The 25000-nt window shown below is 47.2% G+C and overlaps 1 protein-coding gene across 1 annotated transcript in view; it reads left to right on the plus strand.

Moving 5' to 3' along the window:
• The window catches only part of LOC120030506 (phosphatidylinositol-binding clathrin assembly protein), a 20528-nt gene extending 373 nt beyond the window's left edge, over positions 1-20155 (plus strand). Inside the window, exons 2-8 of the mRNA XM_038975913.1 lie at positions 518-622; positions 3034-3201; positions 4930-4960; positions 6062-6197; positions 12021-12077; positions 12226-12339; positions 14102-20155. Of these exons, the coding sequence (XP_038831841.1) occupies positions 518-622; positions 3034-3201; positions 4930-4960; positions 6062-6197; positions 12021-12077; positions 12226-12339; positions 14102-14116 (626 nt within the window). The 3' untranslated portion in view covers positions 14117-20155. The remainder of the gene's footprint in view (positions 1-517; positions 623-3033; positions 3202-4929; positions 4961-6061; positions 6198-12020; positions 12078-12225; positions 12340-14101) is intronic.
• The last annotated feature ends 4845 nt before the right edge of the window (positions 20156-25000 follow it).

Below are 25000 nucleotides of genomic sequence, written 5' to 3' on the forward strand. Positions count from 1 at the left end.
GGGAAGTAGTTTGTTTTTCTCACTTAACCTCCTGAACTTCTGGTTCAGAAGGAGGGTGGAGATAGAGTGTTGATAAGCTCTGTGTATAGTCACACAAAACACGCGTAAAACCCTTTTTGTCCTGACAAGCCTCTATGTTTAGACTTCAGGGGTTTTATTTTGGTCTCTGAATTACGGGTCTCTTTTTTAAATTGTAAATATCAAAATGTATTTCCTGTGTCATGTATTCAGTCATTCATGCGTTTATCCATTCATCATCCGTTCATTCGTCTAGCCACCATTTTCTTTTCTGTTAGAAACATTGAAATGCGTCCTATGTAGCGGTTACGACAGTGTTAAAACCTTCAGCGTAACGTAGCTCTTATGATGGCCCCACGCTCCCTAGCAACAGAGATAAATAAATATTATTTACTGAGAGCCAGCCAGTGCTTCCTCTGTGTTCACAATGTCTTCCGCCTAAAGCCAGTTTTATGTAGCCCTGACAACAGTCTCATGACCTCTGACCTCTGTCTCCTAGGTGCTGCTGTGCAAGCCGAGTCCTCCATAAGTGTAGATTTTGATGCTGTTTTTGGGGGCGGGGCTAGAGGAATAGCCAATAACGGCGTGCAGCCAGCCGCTGATGGTAAAGAGAACCATACACTAAATGAATAACTCTGTCTTGGTTTAGTTTACTACCTATGATTACAACTAGCTGTTAGACTTATCAACCTCTTCTGGTTTGGTTCATGTTTCTGGCTTGGTTTGTGTTGCCACAAAATCATTCAGCTTTAGGTGTTCCTACTACCCCTGTTTCATCTTGCATCGCTGTGTGTGTGTGTTCTGGTCATCTCATCTCATTCCCATTGGTCTGTCACCCATCCATTTGTTGTCGTTCACACCGTCCCGCCATCCCACGTGACAGACAGCCCATCTCTTCAGAGCCGCTACCTTTCCATGGGTTCTCCTCTCTTCATCTATTCCCCTCTTCCCTCTACTGCCTCTGTCTCAACCTGAGGTCCCTCAACACTTAGCTAACGGTTAACTCTTCTTTCTTTCTTGTTTTTCTGCGGGGCCGAGGCTCTCTTCCCCCTCTGTCTTCCCCCTCTGTCTTCCCCCTCTGTCTTCCCCCTCTGTCTTCCTCCTCTGTCTTCCCCCTCTGTCTTCCCCCTCTGTCTTCCTCCTCTGTCTTCCTCCTCTGTCTTCCTCCTCTGTCTTCCTCCTCTGTCTTCCTCCTCTGTCTTCCTCCTCTCTCTACTGAGTGTGCTGGTTTTCTCTGTTTCCTGCTGAACCGAGCAGGAAGTTCCTACTTTATCAACGTGGAGTCCCAGATGGCACCCTATTCCCTACATACTACACTACTTTTGACCCCGTAGGGCTCAGACTAAAAGTAGTGTAGTATGTAGGGAATAGGGTGCCATCTGGGATGCATTGCTATGTCAGCACACTCCTGAAGCTAGACACAGCTTCCTAACCAAATATGATTCCTCCTTTATCTCCGCTCCCTCACTTAACTTTCTCTTAGTCAAGTGGTGGGAGGAGATGAGGGAGGGTCGTCCTCCTTCCGTCCCCCTCTGTCGTCCTCCTCCTTCCGTCCGTCCGTCCCCCTCTGTCCCCCTCCTTCCTTCCGTCTGTCCGTCCCCCTCTGTCGTCCTCCTCCTCCTTCCTTCCGTCCGTCCCCCTCTGTCGTCCTCCTCCTCCTTCCGTCCGTCCGTCGTCCTCCTTCCGTCCGTCCCCCTCGTCGTCCGTCCGTCCGTCGTCCTCCTTCCGTCCGTCCCCCTCGTCGTCCTTCCTTCCGTCCGTCCCCCTCTGTCGTCCTCCTCCTTCCTTCCGTCCGTCCGTCCCCCTCTGTCGTCCTCCTCCTTCCGTCCGTCCCCCTCTGTCGTCCTCCTTCCGTCCGTCCCCCTCTGTCGTCCTCGTCCGTCCGTCCCCTCTGTCCTCCTCCTGTCGGCCTGGCTACGCTTGTCTCTGCTCGTTTCTCCATTACTATCTATCGCTCTCGCTCTCTCTCTCTCTATCTCTCTCTCTATCTCTCTATCTCTCTCGCTCTATCTCTCTCGCTCTATCTCTCTCTCTCTCTCTCTCTCTCTGTGTGTGTGTGTGGTATTGTGTCCCCATTAGCAGAATGAGGACCAGACTAGACCATGGTTATAGTAATATAATTTAACGTTTACACCGTGAATGACTTAATTTCTCATTGACTCTCACTGCTGTGTAACTACACCAGTCAACCCTGTATACATTAATACAGTACAGGTGTGCGTCGCTAGACTGCCCTCTTGGCTGCTAGAATACACAGCCTCAATCAGCGTAATGACTTCACAACATGGCAACCACAAGAACATAAATCCATCATAACACAGCTGCTGGGCCTAGAAATAGGATACATAGAAAGGATAAAGCTACTGTTTTCATCCAGAAACAGAGTTAATAGAATCCATCTGGGTAATGACTCCACAACAACGAGCACATAAAATTCATCAGCACACAAAAATAGCTAGCCTACTCAGGCTAGAAATAGATTTGGATTTTTATTTTTTTTGTGTCGACTGTGACTGACTAGAAACGGTAGAACTACATGGGTTACACTTCTACTGTTTTAGTCTAGAAATGTAATGAATATAATCGATCAGCGTAATGACTCAATAACAGAAGTCCATCATCACTCCAAATACAGCTACCGCCCCTGAGGCTGAATCCTAGAAATACAATGAATAGACGGGACACAGCTACTGAAGCCCTGAGCATAGATATCAAAGGAATGGAACACAGCCTTTTGACTTCATGACTCTGTCATGATATCCCACAACCTGATCCTGCCCCCCCCCCCCCAAGTCATTTCTCTCTCTCTCAAACCTTTCCTGCATGCAGTGCTTTTCTTTAACCCTCATAACCCATCTGTGTGTGAGTTCGTGGCCTACGCTTTGTGTAATGCTGATATCCTTGTGTATGTATAATGTACCTGCTTGGCTTTGTGCTGTGTGTGTGTGTGTGTGTGTGTGTGTGTGTGTGTGTGTGTAATGTATTAACCGGTGTCTCTATCTCTGTGTCCTCCAGGGTTTGATGCTCTTGGGGACCTGCTGAAGCCCACAATGTCCAACCATAACCAGGCTCCCCCCATGGCCCTCCACCACCCCCACCCAAGTCACCCCCATCCAGGGTACCACCCAGGGGGCAAGCTGCTGGCCAACGACCTGGATTCCTCCCTCGCCAACCTCGTTGGCAGTGAGTACTGTACAGAGACACACACACTACTTTTGTGTCCTCATCTGTTTCTTCCTTGTCTTTCTCTTTGTGCATTGTGCTGACTCCTCTACCCCTCTCTCCTCTCCCCCTCTATTCTCTACCCCTCTCTCCTCTCCCCCTCTATTCTCTCCCCCTCTCTTCTCTCCCCCTCTCTCCTCTCCCCCTCTATTCTCTCCCCCTCTCTCCTCTCCCCCTCTATTCTCTCCCCCTCTATTCTCTCCCCCTCTATTCTCTACCCCTCTCTCCTCTACCCCTCTATTCTCTACCCCTCTATTCTCTACCCCTCTATTCTCTACCCCTCTATTCTCTACCCCTCTCTCCTCTCCCCCTCTATTCTTCTACCCCTCTCTCCTCTCCCCCTCTATTCTTCTACCCCTCTCTCCTCTCCCCCTCTATTCTCTACCCCTCTATTCTCTCCCCCTCTATTCTCTACCCCTCTCTCCTCTCCCCTCTATTCTCTACCCCTCTATTCTCTACCCCTCTCTCCTCTCCCCCTCTATTCTTCTACCCCTCTCTCCTCTCCCCCTCTATTCTCTACCCCTCTCTCCTCTCCCCCTCTATTCTCTCCCCCTCTATTCTCTCCCCCTCTATTCTCTCCCCCTCTATTCTCTCCCCCTCTATTCTCTCCCCCTCTATTCTCTACCCCTCTCTCCTCTCCCCTCTATTCTCTACCCCTCTATTCTCTACCCCTCTCTCCTCTCCCCCTCTATTCTTCTACCCCTCTCTCCTCTCCCCCTCTATTCTCTACCCCTCTCTCCTCTCCCCCTCTATTCTCTCCCCCTCTATTCTCTCCCCCTCTATTCTCTCCCCCTCTCTCCTCTCCCCCTCTCTCCTCTCCCCCGATATTCTCTCCCCCGATATTCTCTCCCCCTCTCTCCTCTCCCCCTCTATTCTCTCCCCCTCTATTCTCTACCCCTCTATTCTCTACCCCTCTCTCCTCTACCCCTCTATTCTCTACCCCTCTCTCCTCTCCCCCTCTATTCTTCTACCCCTCTCTCCTCTCCCCCTCTATTCTTCTACCCCTCTCTCCCTCTATTCTCTACCCCTCTCTCCTCTCCCCCTCTATTCTCTACCCCTCTATTCTCTACCCCTCTATTCTCTACCCCTCTCTCCTCTCCCCCTCTATTCTTCTACCCCTCTATTCTTCTACCCCTCTCTCCTCTACCCCTCTCTCCTCTACCCCTCTCTCCTCTCCCCCTCTATTCTCTCCCCCGATATTCTCTCCCCCTCTCTCCTCTACCCCTCTCTCCTTTACCCCTCTCTCCTCTACCCCTCTCTCCTCTACCCCTCTCTCCTTTACCCCTCTCTCCTTTACCCCTCTCTCCTTTACCCCTCTCTCCTTTACCCCTCTCTCCTTTACCCCTCTCTCCTTTACCCCTCTCTCCTTTACCCCTCTCTCCTTTACCCCTCTATTCTCTCTCCTCTCCCCCTCTCTCCTCTCCCTCTCGGTCCATTGGATTACCTAATGGTAGGTATTGTCCCTAGTAGCTATCAGAGGTTTGGGCAGACAGAGAGAGGACAGGCAGGGAAAGGACAGTGAGAGGGAACCCAATAGGGAGCCACTGATCACAAGCCGCTACTCTTACTGTAAACAGTATTTAGGAGCCTTCACTACTCTCCAGGGCTGGCTGGCTTTCTGTCTGGCTTAGATACTCTCTCTCTCTGGAGATTTAAATACAACTCACCCATCTCTCGCTCTCTCCTCAGATCTGCAGTTCGGAGGAGCCCCAGCCAAGAAGTAAGTGTGTGTGTGTGTGTCTGTAGATGTAGAGCCAGACTACTGCAGCGTTTTCCCTAGACAATAGAGGGCTATGGCGGTCTGCCATCCTACAGTACTCCAGTCCCAGGCAGGCAGTGCTGATAACACACAATAGACTGCTTCTCGACATAAAACACACTACTAAAATAAGTGATAGTCTGGGCCTCCTGAGTGGCGCTGCCTCGCGGTGCTTGAGCCTTCACTACAGCCCCGGGTTCGATCCCAGGCTGTGTCACAGCCGGACGTGACCGGGAGACCCATGAGGCGGCGGACAATTGGCCCAGTGTCGTCCGGGTTAGGAGAGGGTTTGGCCGGCCGGGATTTCCTTGTCCCATCACACTCTAGCGACTCCTTGTGGCGGACCGGTCGCCTGCAAGCTGATTTCGGTCGCCAGATGTACGGTGTTTCCACCGACACATTGGTGCGGCTGGCTTCCAGGTTAAGCGAGCAGTGTGTCAAAAAGCAGTGCGGCTTGGCGGGGTCGTGTTTAGGAGGACACACGGCTCTCGACCTTCACCTCTCCCGAGTCCGTAAGGGACAAGACTGTAACTACCAATTGGATTTCACGAAATTGGGGAGAGAAAGGGGTAGAAGGTACACAAAGAAAAGTCACTAAAATAGTCTGACATCTAAGTGTTTTTAATTACAAAACAATAATGTGGTAGAAACATAGTGTTAATCAACATTCTATTGTCTGGATAATTTGCTACGTAGCATGTAATGCTAGTTTTGGGACGGACCACTGCAGTGTTTTCCCTAGACGGACTGCCATCCCACTGACCTGTGTTAGGGCCCACCCATCTCAAAGCTTCTGTGCTACTCAAATATGTTGGAAACTAAAACAGCTTGCCCCGTCTGGACGACAGCGGCAGCAGCCCGTAACAAGACACATTGAGACCTAGTGAAGTGCTTTAGCTGCAATATATTAACGACATTATAGACATGCAGTTTATATCCGTTTATATTATGTACCTGTAACCGTTGGTGTCAGATTGTTACAAATATTATATTGTGACAGTTGATTAACGAGTGTGGTGTTTTTGCACGGTGTATTTTGTCTCTGTGTGCCCCGGTGTTCAGGCCAGACATGCAGTGGAGCCAGTCTGGAGAGAAGAGGCTAACTGGGGGACACAACTGGCAGAGTAAGACCATGACCAGCACCACGGCCTGGAACCCTGTTCCCATGGCCCCCGCACCCATGCCTGTACAACACCTGGTGAGTGGTTGTGGGTCGGCTAGGTCTGTCTGTCTGTCTGACACACACACACACCGGAGAAGCATGTGATGTTATTTTGTCGATAACAGCCTGTCCAGCTGCAGTAGATGGACTCTAGCCAAGACTGTGATTGCTGTGCTTTGTGCGTGTGTGCCAGGATTTCCGTTAGCTGGCTTTTGCCCCCCCCCCCCCCCACACCAAAAAAAATGTGTTAACTGCCACTACCCAATTGTCCAATAAAAATAAAATAATCCCATTGCAAAATAATGCTTTGTAGCCTTTTCATAGATGGAAATACCAGTCGATGTAAATACATTTGACCGGTTATGCTATAGGGGCATTTGCATACATTTTGTGGAATTAAATTGCCTTCTGTGTATTTTCGTGAGTCCTTATGTTCATCACACACACGCAGCATACAGATACAGAGCCTATGAACGCAAATCTGTCAGACAACGTGACAGCTGCTGCTACAGCTCCTCAAACAGCTCATTACTGCTGGAGTGAAACATGCTTTCATTTCAACAATAAATGCAATCGTGTGTTAAACAGTTTGATGGCCACGATTTTAAAAATAGCTTTTTTTTTTAAATATATAAAAGATTTTCGGACTGATAATTGAAGTGTGTTTCCAAGGCAATGGAAGGCATCGTACACACACCACGTTGCAATGAGCTGGAGGCACGAGGCATTTTAAAAAACATACACTTTAATTGTTTGAAAGCAAACATTTTACTTCATGTTAATGAGGCGTGTCTTACCTTGCTTCAAAGTCAAATCTAACCTGTAGAAAGGGGAGCCAATTATTTTCTGAAGACTACTGGTTTCAAAGGCATACGGAAGTCTATTTCTCTCTATTTCTACTTTCTTTCATTGTCCCGTAGTCAAACGCACACTTCTAGTCATGTTAGCAACCCATGCTAGTTGTTGCATCTTTAGATCTCTCGTCTTTCAAAATTTGTACTTCATATTTTCATCTCTGTCACATGAAAAATGCATGTGCGCTTTTGACAATTGTGTTTTCCCCACTAATTGCTTTGTGAAATGAATTTTGGCATCATAGCCTACTGCCTTGTACACATTGCTGGGCTTATAACAGAGAACGAGCAATGAGCCAGATATATTTCACCGGGTGTATAAATGTGAAGCATCTGGTTGGAGTTTCCACTCACTATCAAATATGGTAATGAGAGGAAGCTCAGTGGCCGGCAGTGGGAGAAGATGGAGCGAGGTGGATTTTGGCCGACATTCTGCTAATTTTCGCCTCAATTCAACCTTTGATCTCAATACGGTTTTCTGTTTCCAGAACCAGACTCTGTAAGAAACGGAGTGGACTGGGTTTATTACAGACTTAAACGTTTCTATTACGTGACATATTGGATTGCTATAGGCTGGTGATTTTGCTGTTCCTTGCTGCATTTTCCTAACGGAAACCCTAGTGCTTGCCAAGACTGAGTGCTGAGCTTGCCAATGGAAATCTGTCACTAACCCCTTGCTTCCTTTCTCCCTGTCTCTCTCTCCCTGTCTCTCTCTCCCTGTCTGTCTCTTTCCCTGTGTCTCTGTGTCTCTCTGTCTGCGTCTCTCTGTCTGTCTGTCTGCGTCTCTGTCTGTCTGTCTGTGTCTGTCTGCGTCTGTCTGTCTGTCTACGTCTCTGTCTGTCTGTCTGTCTGCGTCTCTCTGTTTGTCTGTCTCTCTGTCTCTCTGTCTCTCTCTGTCTCTGTCTCTCTCTGTCTCTGTTTGTGTCTCTGTCTCTGTTTGTGTCTCTGTCTCTGTCTCTCTCTGTCTCTCTCTGTCTGTCTGTCTGCGTCTCTCTGTTTGTCTGTCTCTCTGTCTCTCTGTCTCCGTCTCTGTCTCTGTTTGTGTCTCTGTCTCTGTTTGTGTCTCTGTCTCTGTCTCTGTTTGTGTGTCTCTGTCTGTGTGTCCCTGTCTGTTTGTCTCTGTCTGTCTCCATTTTTTTCATGTCGTCCTGTTTTTGCTGTCTTGACTTCTTCACCTCATCCATCTTCCCTCTCTCTCTATTCCTCTCTTTTCCCTTCCCCATCTCTCTCTCTCTCTATTCCTCTCTTTTCCCTTCCCCATCTCCCTCTCTCTCTATTCCTCTCTTTTCCCTTCCCCATCTCTCTCTCTCTATTCCTCTCTTTTCCCTTCCCCATCTCTCTCTCTCTCTATTCCTCTCTTTTCCCTTCCCCATCTCTCTCTCTCTCTATTCCTCTCTTTTCCCTTCCCCATCTCTCTCTCTCTATTCCTCTCTTTTCCCTTCCCCATCTCTCTCTCTCTATTCCTCTCTTTTCCCTTCCCCATCTCTCTCTCTCTCTATTCCTCTCTTTTCCCTTCCCCATCTCTCTCTCTCTCTATTCCTCTCTTTTCCCTTCCCCATCTCTCTCTCTCTCTATTCCTCTCTTTTCCCTTCCCCATCTCTCTCTCTCTCTGTTCGTCTTTGCCATGCAGAATGGGATGTTCTATGCCGGTTATGTAAGTAGTAGGGTGGGACCCAAATGGTGCACCACTTTTCACCAGGGGCCTATTTGGCCTGGTAGTCTGTTTAGAGAGAATTCTGGTCTTTGTTCCCATTCTCTACCCTTCACCCAGAAGTGTACACTCCCTCCTCATGAATTCTGGTCTTTGTTCTCATTCTCTACCCTTCACCCAGAAGTGTACACTCCCTCCTCATGAATTCTGGTCTTTGTTCCCATTCTCTACCCTTCACCCAGAAGTGTACACTCCCTCCTCATGAATTCTGGTCTTTGTTCCCATTCTCTACCCTTCACCCAGAAGTGTACACTCCCTCCTCATGAATTCTGGTCTTTGTTCCCATTCTCTACCCTTCACCCAGAAGTGTACACTCCCTCCTCATGAATTCTGGTCTTTGTTCCCATTCTCTACCCTTCACCCAGAAGTGTACACTCCCTCCTCATGAATTTAAAAGCATTAGATTGGAGGAAGTTTCCACCCTATTGCTTGTTTTAAATCCTTGAGCGTACACTTCGGGTCAGTATCAGCTCAGTGTGATCTCTCCCTCATTCCTCCCCTACTTGTTTGTTTTTAAAGATGCACTATACTGTCTGATAGATACACAGACTATTTGTATTGTGTGCCCCCCCCCCCCCCCCCCCCCCCCCAACCCTCTTTTTACGCTGCTGCTATTCTGTTTATCATATATGCATAGTCACTTTAACTATACATTCATGTACATACTACCTCAATTGGGCCGACCAACCAGTGCTCCCGCACATTGGCTAACTGGGCTATCTGCATTGTGTTCCTCCACCCACCACCCGCCAACCCCTCTTTTACGCTACTGCTACTCTCTGTTCATCATATATGCATAGTCACTTTAACCATATGTACATACTACCTCAATCAGCGTCTGTATATAGCCTCGCTACTGTATATAGCCTCGCTACTGTATATAGCCTCGCTACTGTATATAGCCTCGCTACTGTATATAGCCTCGCTACTGTATATAGCCTCGCTACTGTATATAAGCCTCGCTACTGTATGTAGCCTCGCTACTGTATGTAGCCTCGCTACTGTATGTAGCCTCGCTACTGTATGTAGCCTCGCTATTGTATGTAGCCTCGCTATTGTATGTAGCCTCGCTATTGTATGTAGCCTCGCTACTGTATGTAGCCTCGCTACTGTATGTAGCCTCGCTACTGTATGTAGCCTCGCTATTGTATGTAGCCTCGCTATTGTATGTAGCCTCGCTATTGTATGTAGCCTCGCTATTGTATGTAGCCTCGCTACTGTATGTAGCCTCGCTACTGTTATTTTTCTGTCTTTTTACTGTTTTTATTTCTTTACCTACCTATTGTTCACCTAATACCGTTTTTGCACTATTGGTTAGAGCCTGTAAGTAAGCATTTCACTGTAAGTTGTATTCGGCGCACGTGACAAACTTTGATTTGATTTATATATACAAAAGTATGTGGACACCCCTTCAAATGAGTGGATTTGGCTATTTCAGCCACACCGTTGCTGACAGGTGTAAAATAATTGAGCACACAGCCATTCAATCTCCATAGACAAACATTGGCAGTAGACTGACCTTACTGAAGAGCTCCTTGACTTTCAACGTGGCACCGTCAAAAGATGCCGCCTTTCCAACGAGTCAGATTTCTGCCCTGCTAGACTTCCCCGGTCAACTGTAAGTGCTGTTATTGTGAAGTGGAAACATCTAGGAGCAACAACGGCTCAGCCACGACGTGGTAGGCCACACAAGCTCACAGAACAGGACCACTGAGTGCTGAAGAGCGTAGCGTCAACAAATCGTTTGTCCTTGGTTGCAACATTCACTACCGAGTTCCAACCTGCCTCTGGAAGCAACGTCAGCACAAGAACTGTTCGTCGGGAGCTTCATGAAATGGGTTTTCAATGACACAAGCCTAAGATCACTATGCACAATGCCAAGCATCAGCTGAGGTGGTGTAAAGCTCGCCTCCATTGGACTCTTGAGCAGTGTGATGAATCACTCTTCACCATATGGCAGTCCGACGGACTAATCTGAGTTTGGCGGATGCCAGGAGAACGCTACCTGCCCCAATGCATAGTGCCAACTATAAAGTTTGGTGGATGAGGAATAATGGTCTGGGCTGTTTTTCATGGTTTGGGCCACTTAGTTCCAGTGAAGAGAAATCTTAACGCTACAGCATACAATAACATTCTAGACAATTCTGTACTTCCAACTTTGTGGCAACAGTTTGTGGAATACCCTTTCCTGTTTCAGCATGACAATGCCCCTGTGCATCAAGCGAGGTCCATACAGAAATGGTTTGTCAAGATCGGTGTGGAAGAACTTGACTGGTCTGCACAGAGCCCTGACCTCAACCCCATCGAACACCTTTGTGATGAATTGGAATGCCGACTGCGAGCCAGGCCTAATCTCCCCCAACATCAGTGCCTGACCTCACTAATGCTCTTGTGCTGCGGGGACTTGGAAGCAAGTCCCCGCAGCAATGTTCCAACATCTAGTGGAAAGCCTTCCCAGAAGAGTGGACGCTGTTATAGCAGCAAAGGGGCACATACATTTTTACCTGTATGTACCTGTGATTGGGGGGGTTTTACCTGTGGTTGGGGGGGTTTTACCTGTGGTTGGGGGGGGTTTTACCTGTGGTTGGGGAGGGGTTTACCTGTGGTTGGGGGGGGGTTTACCTGTGGTTGGGGGGGGGGTTTACCTGTGGTTGGGGGGGGGGTTTACCTGTGGTTGGGGGGGGAGGGGGTTTACCTGTGGTTGGGTGGGGGGGTTTTACCTGTGGTTGGGTGGGGGGGTTTTACCTGTGTTTATTGTGCCTGTATTTATTTATAGTTGATTTTACATGTAGTTATTTATTTTACCTGTAGTTTATCTGTAACTAATTTTACCTGTAGTTTGTTTACCTGTGTTTATTTTACTTGCATTTATTTATAGTTTATTTGACCTGTATTTACATGCAGTTGTTTAGTTTACCTGTAATTAATTTGACCTGTTTATCTGTAGTTGTATATTTTACGGGTTTACATGTAGTTGTGTTTCCTGTAGTTTAGTGTACCTGTAGTTGTTTAGTGCAGTTGTTTAGTGTACCTGTGAGTTATTTTGCCTTTATTTATTAGCAATTTATTTTACCTGTATTTATCTGTCGTTTATTTTACCTGTATTTATGTCGTTTATTTTACCTGTGTTTATCTGTCGTTGACCTGTGTTGATGAATGTGGTGTCCATGAGCAACAGTCATGGAGGTCATCCTGTCAGTTTTACCTTTACATGTTTACCTCTCCCTTTACCTGTTTAGACGGCTCTTAACTGTCCCTCAGCTCTGTTAACCAGGTCTCTCTCCTCCCATACAGGCTCCAGCTCCTATGCCTTTCCCCATGACCACACCGCAAGTGCCTATGTATGGAATGGTGAGTGCCGTTCACACAGCCATATTAATACCACGGCCTAGGAAGGCCCACATCCTTCTGATGCTAAACATGTCCCCCAACTTTCCTGTCTCTCACTGTCTTGACACATTAAAACAAAAAGAAAAGCTTGATGTTTTTTCTTCCCCAGGTTCCTCAGATGGGTCAGATGGGGGGTGTACAGGTGATGGCCACCCAGCCCATGATGTACAACCAGCCTGTACTCAGACCCACAAATCCCTTCTCCCCCATGCCTGGAGCCCAGGTGACCCCCAGACCCTACAATACTGTTATGCCCCATCCCCTGAACTCAGACCCACAAACCCCTTCTCCCCCATGCCTGACCCCCAGGTGACCCCCAGACTCTACAGCACTGTTATGCCCCATCCTCTGAACTCAGACCCACAAACCGCTTCTCCCCCATGCCTGACCCCCAGGTGACCCCCAGACCCTACAACACTGTTATGCCCCGTCCCCTGAACTCAGACCCACAAACCCCTTCTCCCCCATGCCTGACCCCCAGGTGACCCCCAGACCCCACAGCACTGTTATGCCCCATCCTCTGAACTCAGACCCACAAACCGCTTCTCCCCCATGCCTGACCCCCAGGTGACCCCCAGACCCTACAACACTGTTATGCCCCATCCCCTGAACTCAGGCCCACAAACCCCTTCTCCCCCATGCCTGACCCCCAGGTGACCCCCAGACCCTACAACACTGTTATGCCCCGTCCCCTGAACTCAGACCCACAAACCCCTTCTCCCCCATGCCTGACCCCCAGGTGACCCCCAGGTGACCCCCAGACCCCACAACACTGTTATGCCCCATCCCCTTCTCCCCCATGCCTGGAGCCCAGGTGACCCCCAGACCCCACAACACTGTTATGCCCCATCCCCTTCTCCCCCATGCCTGACCCCCAGGTGACCCCCAGACCCTACAACACTGTTATGCCCCATCCCCTGAACTCAGACCCACAAACCGCTTCTCCCCCATGCCTGGAGCCCAGGTGCCCCCCAGGTGACCCCCAGGTGACCCCCAGACCCTACAACACTGTTATGCCCCATCCCCTGAACTCAGACCCACAAACCCCTTCTCCCCCATGCCTGACCCCCAGACCCTACAACACTGTTATGCCCCATCCCCTGAACTCAGACCCACAAACCCCTTCTCCCCCATGCCTGACCCCCAGACCCTACAACACTGTTATGCCCCATCCCCTGAACTCAGACCCACAAACCCCTTCTCCCCCATGCCTGACCCCCAGACCCTACAACACTGTTATGCCCCATCCCCTGAACTCAGACCCACAAACCGCTTCTCCCCCATGCCTGACCCCCAGGTGACCCCCAGACCCTACAACACTGTTATGCCCCGTCCCCTGAACTCAGACCCACAAACCCCTTCTCCCCCATGCCTGACCCCCAGACCCTACAACACTGTTATGCCCCATCCCCTGAACTCAGACCCACAAACCCCTTCTCCCCCATGCCTGACCCCCAGACCCTACAACACTGTTATGCCCCATCCCCTGAACTCAGACCCACAAACCCCTTCTCCCCCATGCCTGACCCCCAGACCCTACAACACTGTTATGCCCCATCCCCTGAACTCAGACCCACAAACCGCTTCTCCCCCATGCCTGACCCCCAGGTGACCCCCAGACCCTACAACACTGTTATGCCCCGTCCCCTGAACTCAGACCCACAAACCCCTTCTCCCCCATGCCTGACCCCCAGGTGACCCCCAGACCCTACAACACTGTTATGCCCCATCCCCTTCTCCCCCATGCCTGGAACCCAGGTGACCCCCAGGTGACCCCCAGACCCTACAACACTGTTATGCCCCATCTCCTGAACTCAAGCAACCCTACCTGACACCCTTAATCCAAATTCCTTTATGGCCCTACAATTGTACATCCCAACTCACAAACCCATTTTCCCCTGCAGTTTAGTGTCTTTTTCTGCCATTTCCCCTCACTGACTGGCTTTCCTTCCTCTTTCTCTCTCCTTTCTCTCCATCTCTCTCAGATGCAGTTCATGTAATTTCATCGGGGGGAGCAGAGTGACAAAAATGATGGCTTAAACCCACAGAGCGGACGAACGATGAATAGGGGAACGAATGAATGAAAGACTGAGGGGCAGACAGAAGAAAAACCAGCCAACACCAAATACAAGAGGAGAGGAAGATGAACCCGGGAGATGGAGGGATAGAGGAGGGTAGACCCGGGAGATGGAGAGAGAAGGGTATAGCAAGGAAGAGGGGAGATTGGGGAGTGTTTATGATATCATAAAGGCTTACCTCTCTGTCTGAAACAGCCCCCACCCCCCCAAAAAAAATACAGAACCCCCATAAATGGATAGGTCTTTTGGAGTAGACGGTGTGAAGGGGTCAGGTTTGAAAGGCCATAGGTTCATTACACTTAGGACCAGTGTGTACATTGACTTTTCTGTGTTGGGTTAGTTTGTCTTCTGTTACCTTTGGTGTAGATAGATGGATTACGACCTGTTAAAATGACTGGGACTCTTCGATGTTGTAGGTATGTTACTGAGCTGATATTGAGCACTTTTGACACACACACATAGACAGACAGAGGTGTGGATCTAGCCATGGGCAGAACGGACTGATTTGTCTAGAAACAGATCGGCAGGTTACAGTTGGAGCCATCCTCTCTGGTTGGTGAGATACTTACAAACCGGTAGGAACTCAGTAGTTTGTGTTCTGGTTTTCTATCTGTGTGTGTGCGCACACTGTTTATAAAGCATTACTTAGTGAGCTGGTCTCTAGCTGCTTTCTTAGACTAAAAGGTCACCAAATTAAAGCTGTTTTTTGTTTTCCAATTTTCTCACTGTTACTCATCAACAGGGTGGAAATGTTTGTCCCTGCTCGCTAGCCGTCCTTGACTGTTTGCTAGTTCAGAAAAAGGCACTTACGGTCTGTATGTTACCCATGGGAGGTGTTTCAGACATGGAGAAGCCGTCACCAGGTGTAATCAGACTGGATAGAAAACATTACGGACACCCCTCTACCCTCACCATCATCCTACCGTCAATCAGACTGGATAGAAAACATTAAGGACACCCCTCTACCCTCACCATCATCCTACCGTCAATCAGACTGGATAGAAAACATTAAGGACACCCCTCTACCCTCACCATCATCCTACCGTCATTCAGACTGGATAGAAAACATTAAGGACACCCCTCTACCCTCACCATCATCCTACCGTCATTCAGACTGGATAGAAAACATTAAGGACACCCCTCTACCCTCACCATCATCCCACCGTCAATCAGACTGGATAGAATACATTAAGGACACCCCTCTACCCTCACCATCATCCTACCGTCATTCAGACTGGATAGAATACATTAAGGACACCCCTCTACCCTCACCATCATCCTACCGTCATTCAAACTGGATAGAAAACATTAAGGACACCCCTCTACCCTCACCATCATCCTACCGTCATTCAGACTGGATAGAATACATTAAGGACACCCCTCTACCCTCACCATCATCCTACCGTCATTCAGACTGGATAGAAAACATTAAGGACACCCCTCTACCCTCACCATCATCCTACCGTCAATCAGACTGGATAGAAAACATTAAGGACACCCCTCTACCCTCACCATCATCCTACCGTCATTCAGACTGGATAGAAAACATTAAGGACACCCCTCTACCCTCACCATCATCCCAACTCTCAGCTGCTTCTCATGTATTCTCTGTCTGTCCATGGAGAGAGCTAGAGAACTGTTGAGCACATCTGAAATGGCACCCTGTTCTCTATCAAGTGCACTACTGCCCTGGTTAAAAGTAGTGGCCTACAGTATTTAGAGAATAGGTTGCCATTTGGGAACATTGCTGATGTAAAATGTTTCTAACCCCTCTACTGCGTCTTGTAAAAACAGTTTCCTCATCCTTCTGTACCCTCGAATTTTGACGGATTCATGCTTACACACACACACACACACACACACACACACACACACACACACACACACACACACACAGGCATGCAATAACGTGTGCATACAGATGTGCACACATGCATGTAGCACGTTACAAATACACACACACACACACATGCAGAAACACACACTGAACAATGTTAGATTTTTCTGGGATAATTCTGGTAGTAATAATGTCAATTTAAATTTTTATATTCTTTTATCGTACTGTCATTACTCATTTATGTATTGTTTTAAAGCAATGCTCTGTCACTTTTCCTCCCACTTATCAAGATGTCATATGAAAGGATGTCAAAGTAACTTCTGGTGTCAAGGGATGATATTATCCTGTTGTTGAGTCTAAGATAACTCTCATAACGGGTGTTTCATGATGTTTTGAACAGTCTGTGTGTCAACAAGGTTGGTACTGGTTCACACACTGAACCTTATTGCCAAGGATTACTTTATCGTTAAATACTTTTTTGGGGCACATGGAGTTGAAAATGGACAACCCATTACTGGTTTGCTAACACTCTGGTTCCCATATGCTTAATGAAAGGATGTCAATGGAACTATTGCAGCTCAGGGGTTAACAACTTTTGGCCAAAATAACCATTGCCACAATTTCCACTGTAGTAATTCCCCTGTATAAAACGCATTGCTGTGTTTTCCTGTGTAACACGCTCATGCCATGTGTTGCTCACCCAGGGCTGTTTTCTGTCTGTTTCCTGCATCTTGGTAGCAGGTCTGTTTCCTGGCTCTTGGTAGCAGGTCTGTTTCCTGCATCTTGGTAGCAGGTCTGTTTCCTGCATCTTGGTAGCAGGTCTGTTTCCTGCATCTTGGTAGCAGGTCTGTTTCCTGCATCTTGGTAGCAGGTCTGTTTCCTGCATCTTGGTAGCAGGTCTGTTTCCTGCATCTTGGTAGCAGGTCTGTTTCCTGCATCTTGGTAGCAGGTCTGTTTCCTGCATCTTGGTAGCAGGTCTGTTTCCTGCATCTTGGTAGCAAGTCTGTTTCCTGCATCTTGGTAGCAGGTCTGTTTCCTGCATCTTGGTAGCAGGTCTGTTTCCTGCATCTTGGTAGCAGGTCTGTTTCCTGCATCTTGGTAGCAGGTCTGTTTCCTGCATCTTGGTAGCAGGTCTGTTTCCTGCATCTTGGTAGCAGGTCTGTTTCCTGCATCTTGGTAGCAAGTCTGTTTCCTGCATCTTGGTAGCAGGTCTGTTTCCTGCATCTTGGTAGCAGGTCTGTTTCCTGCATCTTGGTAGCAGGTCTGTTTCCTGCATCTTGGTAGCAGGTCTGTTTCCTGCATCTTGGTAGCAGGTCTGTTTCCTGCATCTTGGTAGCAGGTCTGTTTCCTGCATCTTGGTAGCAAGTCTGTTTCCTGCATCTTGGTAGCAAGTCTGTTTCCTGCATCTTGGTAGCAAGTCTGTTTCCTGCATCTTGGTAGCAGGTCTGTTTCCTGGCTCTTGGTAGCAGGTCTGTTTCCTGGCTCTTGGTAGCAGGTCTGTTTCCTGGCTCTTGGTAGCAGGTCTGTTTCCTGGCTCTTGGTAGCAGGTCTGTTTCCTGGCTCTTGGTAGCAGGTCTGTTTCCTGGCTCTTGGTAGCAGGTCTGTTTCCTGGCTCTTGGTAGCAGGTCTGTTTCCTGGCTCTTGGTAGCAGGTCTGTTTCCTGCATCTTGGTAGCAGGTCTGTGCTCTCTTGCCAACTTCTTATGTAATTGTCATGCTAAATGCTGCCCGTGGAGTAGGCAAAAGCACAAACAGACCTGGGACCAGGCTAATATCTTGGCGCTGAAGTCGATGATGACTATGCCCCCTGATGTACGTACAGCTCTAGATTCTTCCTCTGGTCTCTCCAATGCCTGTCTAGTATGTACAGCTCTAGATTCTTCCTCTGGTCTCACCAATGCCTGTCTAGTATGTACAGCTCTAGATTCTTCCTCTGGTCTCATCCAGTGCCTGGTAGTTTATAGTTATAAAATATCCCCCTCCTTGTATACTGTCAGGTAGACCCAGCTCTAGAATTACCCCCATATTGCTGTCTCTTCTTCATTCTCCTATAGATACGGCTTTAGAATCCCCTTCTAACTTCCTGTTTCGCTGGGCTCTGTCATTGGCCTTCACTGCTTCTGCTGTGAGTGGGCATGTCCCCACTCCACAGTGTCCATCAATCCTGGAAACTTTAAAACTGTCTTGGATTGGATCATATGCATCAATAGCCAATCGGCTGGCTACGGGTGGTATTATCATCCTTATGACAGATGAGGCCTGTAGTCTTTCTGAAATGTCTCTGTCTAAAGGATAGCCTCGCTATAGTAGCACCTGTGTAAGGGGGGTTGAGTGGTGGTTTGGAACTTAAGGGCTCCCCTCAATCTTTGTGGCCCAAAACAGATGCCCTTCTCTGGACTCCTCGGATTCATACAGTCCCTGAATCTGGTGGGCATGGAGCTCTGGGTAGCAGTTGGTCTTTTAGGCCCAGATCTAGGATCAACCCATAAGCCATATGGCTCTGGTCTAAAGTAGTGCACTATATAGGGAACAGGGCTCTGGTCAAAAGTAGTGCACTATATAGGGTAGCTGGTGCCATTTGGAATGCAACTTATTGTTTGCCATTAATTTAAAAAAAAATTATAATCTCCCAAAACATTTATTTTTCCTTTCTCCTGAATTTATCACGTCTTGTGTTCTCCAGTTTGTCTTTAATTATTATTTTGGGGATTCCATGCAGAAAAACAATGTATAAAACAAGTCCTGCCTGTAAATTGAGGTGTTTTGTGTAAATTTGAGCTGGTTTCAAAATGGTGGAAAGGCAGAGAGAGTGACAGCGTGGAGAGTTGTGATGTCTTGTCCTCGCTACACCTTAAAAGCCTGGTGAAACAAGACTGAAACGTAAGCATATCAGCTTGGATTTCAGGCTAGTTAAAAGCATGACCTGATCTACTCTGTCAACTCGCTCAAGTGTCCGTGTTGTCATGAAAAGGCACCCCTAACCTAACCTGCTACAAGAACCGGTACCCCTAACCTAACCTGCTACAAGAACCGGTACCCCTAACCTAACCTGCTACAAGAACCGGTACCCCTAACCTAACCTGCTACAAGAACCGGTACCCCTAACCTGCTACAAGAACCGATACCCCTAACCTGCTACAAGAACCGGTACCCCTAACCTGCTACAAGAACCGGTACCCCTAACCTAAACAGACCTATTCAATCTCAATTGTCTTTCCTTGATTCCTGTCTTCTCAAAATGCATTGGTCTGACGGGTGTAGCCCGACCCACTTTTCCAAAGATGCCATGTAACTTTTCCTCCTATTGAAATGGGTCTTTTTGATCATATCTAAGTGAAGCACCCTCTGTTGGTGAGCCTTTTCATACGAGACACGTGTCAGTGAATCTGAAACGCACAAAGGAAGAGGGAGGCTTTTGGGGTTATGAATGGATACGTTTGGATAAATCTCTCCCTGAAATGTATTTGTTTTATCTGTTTAAAAAAACAAAAACAAAAAACGTATAAATTCCCTCGTTTTCAGTCGGTGTGTTCGTTCAAAGATTTTCCTGTGGACATTTTTTTTTCTAAATGTTTTTTTTGGTCTCAACTATTCTGACTGCTGCCTGGTGATTTACTATGTACATACAAACACACACATAATATACATCCTAAATGACAACCTACTCCCTATAGAGTGCATTACTTAGTGAACTACGTACAGTAGGGAAGAGATTGCCATTTGCGATGCGTGCACACACACACATCTGCTATAAATTTGTTTTCTGAACCTGAGCGATAATTGCATTATGTGGTATATATATATAATATAATACCCAATGGGGGATTTCATGTATGGAGAAGGAAGGAAGGCGATTGGCTGCATGTCTACAGGCCATCAATGAATTGTCCATTTGATCAGTTGTTGATCGATTGATTGGTCGTCAATGATTCAGAGAATGACACCTTCGTCTCTGATTTTTCTCGTTCTTCCCCCTCTTTGTAAATGTTTATTTATTTATGCAGAAATATAAGGATTTTATTAAGCATGGAAATAATACAAAACAAATGTTTCAGAATATAATTCAATTATGGGCTTTTATTTTAGTTTTTTTTGTTTTGTTGAAATAAAGTCATTTTCCATTCCTTTTAGTGTTTTGTGATTTTTGTTCTGAATCAAAACCACACAGAATTCAAAGGTCAAGACGGTATGCTATTGAAAATCGTTTGGCGTTAGTGTAGGGCAAGGGGTGGACCTACAGTAGGCCTTAGTGTGTCCAGTTTTATGTTTGTCCCAAAAAGCCAATATTTATTAGTGACAGGCCTTAGTCCAAACTACCAGGACAGGCCAGGAGAGAGGAATGCCAAGCCACCGCTAGATAAGGACTGACCGCTGAAGAGCGGCAGGGAGGACTAAGTGAGAGGGGCATGAAGTCAGTGATCTTCAGGTCGTAGCTCTAGAAAGAGGCCCGAGTTCCGGATTTCCAATCCCGAGTTGGATGAAAGTTTAAGAAGTATTTTCCCAGTCGTAGCTCGTTTTTCCTGGGTTCCCAGTGCTCTTGAACTCATTGAAGACAGATTTTGCAGTTCCGAGTTGTTTTGAGCGCGACACAAATCATGTGACAGCATGGCCAATGTTGAGTTTATCATTTTAAAATAGGAATATAGACTTAATCCCAGACGTGGGACCACACAGCCACTCCACTGAATAGCAGGCTAATGATTGCTTTGCAATGCTTGCAGATAGCCGCTGATTCCATCCAAACCACTCATTGTTGAATTTGCGATTTCCAACTTGTGTAATGTTTGTCCAATGGCTGATGAGCACCGATACGTTTTATCTAGAATTTCTTCATATGACAAGGATTTGCCAGTAGATTGTCGACTTGATGACTGCTAGCTAAGATTTTGAAATGATGTTGACATGATCAGTCCGGTCAAAGCTACTAGATTTGATGTCATTTTATGTGGCCAATGACCTTGAGCCTCCTTGGATGGGAACTTCTAATGTAACTCTCCTGCAGCACCCAAGTGGCTTGAATTTTTGAGCTCTACCCTTAGTCTTGGCGGTGATGTAGTGTCCCCATGATTGACAGAACACTGAGCAACGCTCTATTTTCTGCTGGCTTGCCCCACCACCACAGAAAGCACTGAGCTAGGCTGAAACACCTGCATTTTGGAGCTGCCTTAAGAAAGAAAGAGACCATGTTTTTATGCAGCTTTATTAACTCATATATGTTTTACATTGTTTGCAAACTGATATGTGACACATTAATGCCAAAATAACACGCAAAACAGGCAACCCCCCCCCCAAAAAAAACATTTTTATTTATTTTGGGGTAAAAATGTGGGGATCAAAACCTGCTGTGAATAACGGGTCGCCACTGTTTTAGTGTGTCTGTTAGGAACACCGTGTGCTAGAGTAGTAGTCATCCAATCACTGACATATCATGGAGAGATTCCTGACAGAGATTGAATTGTAAACGTGTGTGTGACAGATGTGCATATGAGAGAGGCAGACACTAGCTAGGTTTCCATCCAATTGCTGACAGATTTTCATGGGAACATTCTCGAATCCGAATAAAGACAATATGCACATTTTCCCACCAGTGGTGTTTCCACCAAACTATGGAATGCCGTTTGGGTCTTTGTGTGTCAAGAAAGATACACGTCAAATAACACAATTCTATTATAGAATGTTGTGTGTGCTGAATTTGCACGTGCAAGCCAAGCCCACCACACCATTTGCGATCACAATACACAATTGTACAATAAATGTGGCTCAATTCACAGTTGTTTCAGAGTCCCGCAATAAGAGCTACGATGCTAATGTTCTCTGGGTGTCACTGACTAGACTGATACCCCGTGTCATTGATCCACAACCCATAGGTAAGGCTGTACAGTGAAATAAGTATGCCCCTGCCGGAGCAGAGAGAACAGTCTGTGTGGCCTTCCTCTGACACCGCCTGGTATATAGGTTCTGGATGTCAGGAAGCTTGGCCCCAGTGATGTGCTGGGCCGTACGCACTACCCTCGGTGGCGCCTTGTGATCGGATGCCGAGCAGTTGCCGAGCAGTTGCCATGACTGGCTGCATCAGAGCTTGTTAAGATGCTCTCAATGGTGCAGCTGTAGAACTTCTTGAGGACCTGAGCGCCCAATGCAAATCTTTTCAGCCTCCTGAGAGGGAAGAGACGTAGTTGGGCCTTCTTCACAACTGTGTTGCTGTAGTTGGACCATGATACAGTAGGTCCTTAGTGATATGGACACCGAGGATTTTGAAGCTCTCGACCAAAAGTAAATCTCAGCTCTGTTTAAAAGTACACTCAAGAAAAACGATTGTATTTATCATCGTGATTCCAGAGTAAAACAAAAGTATGCCTCACCAACATTATACGACTATATAGAAAAGCCTTTAATTGCTGAAATAGGTCACTGAATGAGGAGAGATTAGTCAGTGCAGAGATGTATTATAGGTTATGAATGTGTAGGGGACTTCTGAGAATGCTTTAGATAGCGTTGATGTGTTTGGACCATAGGTGTCAGAGACAGCATCCCGAGGGGACTTTCCTATCGTAGGGCTGTACCCACGGGTGCCATAGCAACGAGAAGCCCCAGGAGCCTTCGCAGCCGACAGTGACGTCAGATAAGAACGGCATGAAACACAACAGAGAGGAGATCATTTACCAGGGGCCCAAATCAGCTGAGGCACAGCAGGAGAGACCCAGGTAGAGTAGTAGGTAGAGTAGTAGTGTAGAGGTGTGAGTGTGGGCTCTTGAGGATTTTCTTTTGCATTGAATCTTTTGAGACTAGAGTTGCTTCAGACTTTTCTTAACAATATAATACTACTATACCATACTACCATACTACTATACCATACTACCATACAATACTATACTGCTAGACTATCCCATGCTACTATACCGTGTGTGTGTGTGTGTGTGTGCGTGCGTGCGTGCGTGCGTGCGCGTGTGTGTGTGTGCGTGCGTGTGAGATAGCTTCTTCCTTTTTCTGTTAGTTCTTGTGGATCTAATTGTTGCATGGTGTTTCTATGTAAAAGCAGTTGGTTGTAATGCCTCTGTTGACTAATGACAAAACTTCTGTGTTGAAATATAACATTTCAGTGACCTGGAAATTCCTTCTTTTTTTTTGCTGAGTAAGATTTCAGCAGGACGTTTAACCCCACACGGTCTCTCTGCCCCTTCCTCTTTCTCTTCCTCCTCTTTCTGTGTTTAGTGATTTCTCATCCTCTCTCTCTTTCATAATCTTAATCTCACACAATCTCTCTGTGTGTGTGTGTGTGTGCACGACTTGTGTGTCACAGAGAAGTGAAAAATGTGAGGTGCAGTGACTCCTGTCTTTGTCGATAATGAATCTGTAGCATTCTGCTGATGCAGGATAACAGACTATTTTAGGCTCCTGCTCTCTCTTAGACAATTTTTTCCCATAATTCAACAGTTTTTACCAGAGCCATATATTTTAGAGAGTTGGACCAACTTTAAGAATTTTGAATATTGATCTAATTCTAGAAATTCAGTTACATAACATTACACAGGAATATTTAAACGATGCTAACGGGGCGCTAACATGGCTGCCGTAGAATGTTGCAGTGTCATGTTAATTAATTCATCGTCATGTAGAACCCTCAATGTCTCAACTCTCTTTATACATGGCTCTGGGTTGGACCAGACATACTGTACATGTCCAAACACGGTACATATCCATAACCAACTGCCAAAGCAAAATAAATATTAACATTTCAGCTCTTATTGAAAAGACATACACTCCAATCTCAAAGTATCCATAACAAACACACTTCCCCAGTATTGGGAAATAATGGGATTTTAATTCTTCTGGCGAAGTTAAAAGAAGTGCTAAATTAAAAATGCAACCTGATTGATCAAAGGGGTTAAATATGTTCTCATAAAGCGTTGTTGACATCTAGTGGCCCAAGTTGGTAACAATCCCTTTCCCAGGCTGACCGACACTACATTACATCCCTGCTACATTACCTGCTTGTTAATGACCAGAACGAGAACAAAAAGGTCACTGGTGCAAATATCAGCAGGAAGCTACTGTTGTACTAATGCTCTTTAGAAAGACACTTAAACTAGGTTGAGTCCCAAATGGTATCCTTTTACCCATAGGGCTCTGGTCAAAAGTAGTGCACTATGTAGGGAATAGGGTGCCATTTAGGGACGTATCCCTTGAGTTGTACTATACCCATAGATTAGAATATTATGGCACATCACGACATTCCGTGATGCAGTGGCTGATGTTTGTTAGTTATTGTTGATACCAAGCAACAGAGACCCACAGAGAGACCTGTACACATCACCCTGGAACCACGAGGGGTAAGGCAGCAACACATCACCCTGGAACCACGAGGGGTAAGGCAGCAACACATCACCCTGGAACCACGAGGGGTAAGGCAGCAACACATCACCCTGGAACCACGAGGGGTAAGGCAGCAACACATCACCCTGGAACCACGAGGGGTAAGGCAGCAACACATCACCCTGGAACCACGAGGGGTAAGGCAGCAACACATCACCCTGGAACCACGAGGGGTAAGGCAGCAACACATCACCCTGGAACCACGAGGGGTAAGGAAGCAACACATCACCCTGGAACCACGAGGGGTAAGGCAGCAACACATCACCCGGAACCACGAGGGGTAAGGCAGCAACACATCACCCTGGAACCACGAGGGGTAAGGCAGCAACACATCACCCTGGAACCACGAGGGGTAAGGCAGCAACACATCACCCTGGAACCACGAGGGGTAAGGCAGCAACACATCACCCTGGAACCACGAGGGGTAAGGCAGCAACACATCACCCTGGAACCACGAGGGGTAAGGCAGCAACACATCACCCTGGAACCACGAGGGGTAAGGCAGCAACACATCACCCTGGAACCACGAGGGGTAAGGCAGCAACACATCACCCTGGAACCACGAGGGGTAAGGCAGCAACACAATCAACTTGTTGA

Source organism: Salvelinus namaycush, chromosome 36 (assembly GCF_016432855.1).
Source record: "Salvelinus namaycush isolate Seneca chromosome 36, SaNama_1.0, whole genome shotgun sequence".
Lineage (NCBI taxonomy): Eukaryota > Metazoa > Chordata > Actinopteri > Salmoniformes > Salmonidae > Salvelinus > Salvelinus namaycush.